This window comes from Empidonax traillii, unplaced genomic scaffold (assembly GCF_003031625.1).
Source record: "Empidonax traillii isolate 1590-97213 ecotype Southwest subspecies unplaced genomic scaffold, ASM303162v1 scaffold1581:size117717, whole genome shotgun sequence".
In the NCBI taxonomy this organism is placed as follows: Eukaryota; Metazoa; Chordata; class Aves; order Passeriformes; family Tyrannidae; genus Empidonax; species Empidonax traillii.
The window spans coordinates 96,322-98,694 of NW_020956774.1; the positions used below are offsets into that span (position 1 = coordinate 96,322).

General features: G+C 57.8%; 1 protein-coding gene across 1 annotated transcript in view; it reads left to right on the forward strand.

The window, feature by feature from the left end:
- Positions 1-846: 846 nt before the first annotated feature.
- Positions 847-2,373, forward strand: part of HLCS (holocarboxylase synthetase) — a gene marked incomplete at its 3' end in the record, with an annotated part of 13,852 nt that continues 12,325 nt past the window's right edge. The window contains exon 1 of the mRNA XM_027907946.1: positions 847-1,038. Coding sequence (XP_027763747.1) covers positions 847-1,038 — 192 coding nt within the window. The remainder of the gene's footprint in view (positions 1,039-2,373) is intronic.

Here is a 2,373-nt window from a genome sequence, read left to right on the forward strand (position 1 = left end):
GGAGCACATGGAGCTGCTGGAGAGAGCCCAGAGGAGGCACCAAGAGGATCCCAGGGCTGGAGCAGCTCTGCTGGGAGGAAAGGCTGGCACAGCTGGGATTGTTCAGCTGGACAAGAGAAGCTTTGGGGGGACCTGAGTGTGGCCTTGCAGGGCCTGAAGGAGCTCCAGGAAAGATGGAGAGAGACTATTTCCAAGGGCCTGGAATGACAGGAGAAGGGGGAATGGCTTCAAACTGCCAGAGGGCAGGGTTAGATTGGATATTGGGAAGGAATTCCTGGCTGGGAGGGTGGGCAGGCCCTGGCACAGGTTGGGCAGAGAAGCTGTGGCTACCCCTGGATCCCTGTCCAAGGCCAGGCTGGACGGGGCTTGGAGCAACCTGGGCTGGTGGAAGGTGTCCCTGCCCATGGCAGGGGTGGGAACTTGATGATCTTTACAGTCCCTTCCACCCAAACCATTCCGCGATTCCCTGAGGGGCCGGGTCGTGGCGCTCGGGGCGCCCGGACATCGCTTGCTCCTCCTCCTCGAGCACAGGGACAACTATCCCAGCGCAAACACAACGCCCCAAGCCACGCTTAACGATAATTTTGACGACTTTTATTAATTTTACGCGCCCTTTCGCCACCCAACCGTGCACTGACAAGAAACGCTCCGAGGCGAACCGCGACCGAGCGCTGAGGGGAGGGCTAAGGGAGGGTGAGGGCGGCACCGAAAGGGCGGGGCCGGGCCCCGGCAGCCAATCAGAGCTCGGGGCCGCGCCCTCCCGGCTGACGCCCCGCTCCGCGATTGGCCGCGGCTCCGGGGGAGGGGCGGGGCTTGGGGGAGGGGGCGGGGGGGCGCGCGCCCGCCATGCTGATCACGCTGTGCTACCTGTACCTGTGGGCGCGGCGGGGGCCGCGCGCGGCCGCGCTCGTGCGCGGCACCGTGAGGGGCCTGCACGGCTCCCGCTGCTCCTTCACCTTCTGCGCCCGCCCCCCGCGCCCCGGCGAGCGCGTCTGCCTCCGCGTCGGCGGCAGGGTGTTCTGCACCGGCGAGGCGCAGGTATAGAGCCGCGGGGGTGTTGGGGGGGTGTGTGCGCGCGGGGTGCGCGTGCCCGCGGTTACCCGCGGGGACGGCGATGCGGCGGGTTGCCACGGCAACGGGGGGATGCGCATCCGCGCCCCCGGGGAGCGACGGTGACGCTGTGGTTTTATCCTCGGGGGGGTGGTGGTGGTGGTGGTGGTGGCCGGCAGGGGGTTTGGGGTCGAGGGGAATCACGCGTGGAGCGTCTCCCGTGCTGTGGCAGCCGAGGGGATGGATGAAGGCGGTGCCGCGGTGGGGAATGTTGGTGCAGGGGTAGCTGCACCTCTGCTCGCTGCTTCCTGGAGGTTGTTGGGCTGGGGAGTGGGCTGAAGGGCGCTATATATACTATTCACATATATATATATATATGTGTGTGTGTGTGTGTGTATACACGTGTAAAATATATAATACATATAAAAATTGAAGTGTGTGTATATATAAATATATATGTACACATATGTCTATATATATAAATGTATGTGTATATGTGTATGTTTACATGTCTGTTTATATATGTGTGTGTGTTTGTATTGGGTGTAGCTTTGCAAGCTGTGCTTGTAGAAGAGCTCGGCTGGGGAAGCTCGATGGCATTTCAGGGAGTCACAGCGTGGTTTGGGTGGGAAGGGACCTTAAAGATCATCCCATCCCACCCCCTGCCATGGGCAGGGACACCTTCCACCAGCCCAGGTTGCTCCAAGCCTTGTTCAGCCTGGCCTGGGACACTTCCAGGGATCCAGGGGCAGCCACAGCTTCTCTGGGAATTCTATCCCAGATCCTCCCCACCCTCACAGGGAAGAATTGCTTCCTAATATCCAATCCAACCCTACTCTCTTTCAGTTTAAGGCCGTTTCCCCTTGTCCTGTCGCTCCAGCCTCTTTCCATATTAGCAACCCACTTCGAGCACATACAAGGCTTTAGTCTAAAAATATAAGCTGTGTTTGTGGTTCAAGCTTTGTGTCAGAGGTTTAAAACGTCGCTCGATCGTGGCATCTGAACTGAGCTCTTGGTTACAGAGAACTTGCTGCTTCTCCCCAGACAAAACATTGTTTCGAGTGAAGAGAACGAGGTGAAAAGTGAAGATCTGTTGGTTTTTTTTTTTTTTTTTTTTTTTTTTTTTTTTGTTGGTTTTTTTTTTTTTGCAAATGGGCAGTGGGAGAGGAGGGTGGGGTGGAGGCTGTGGCAGCCCATGACGGTGGAAAAATCCAGTGCCTGAACCAGTTCCACTTGGAATTGCAGGAAGCAAAACTGAAACTAAGCTTGCCTGACTTTCAGGCTTGGAAGTGGAACTGCCCTGGCAGTGCCCACAATAGTCTG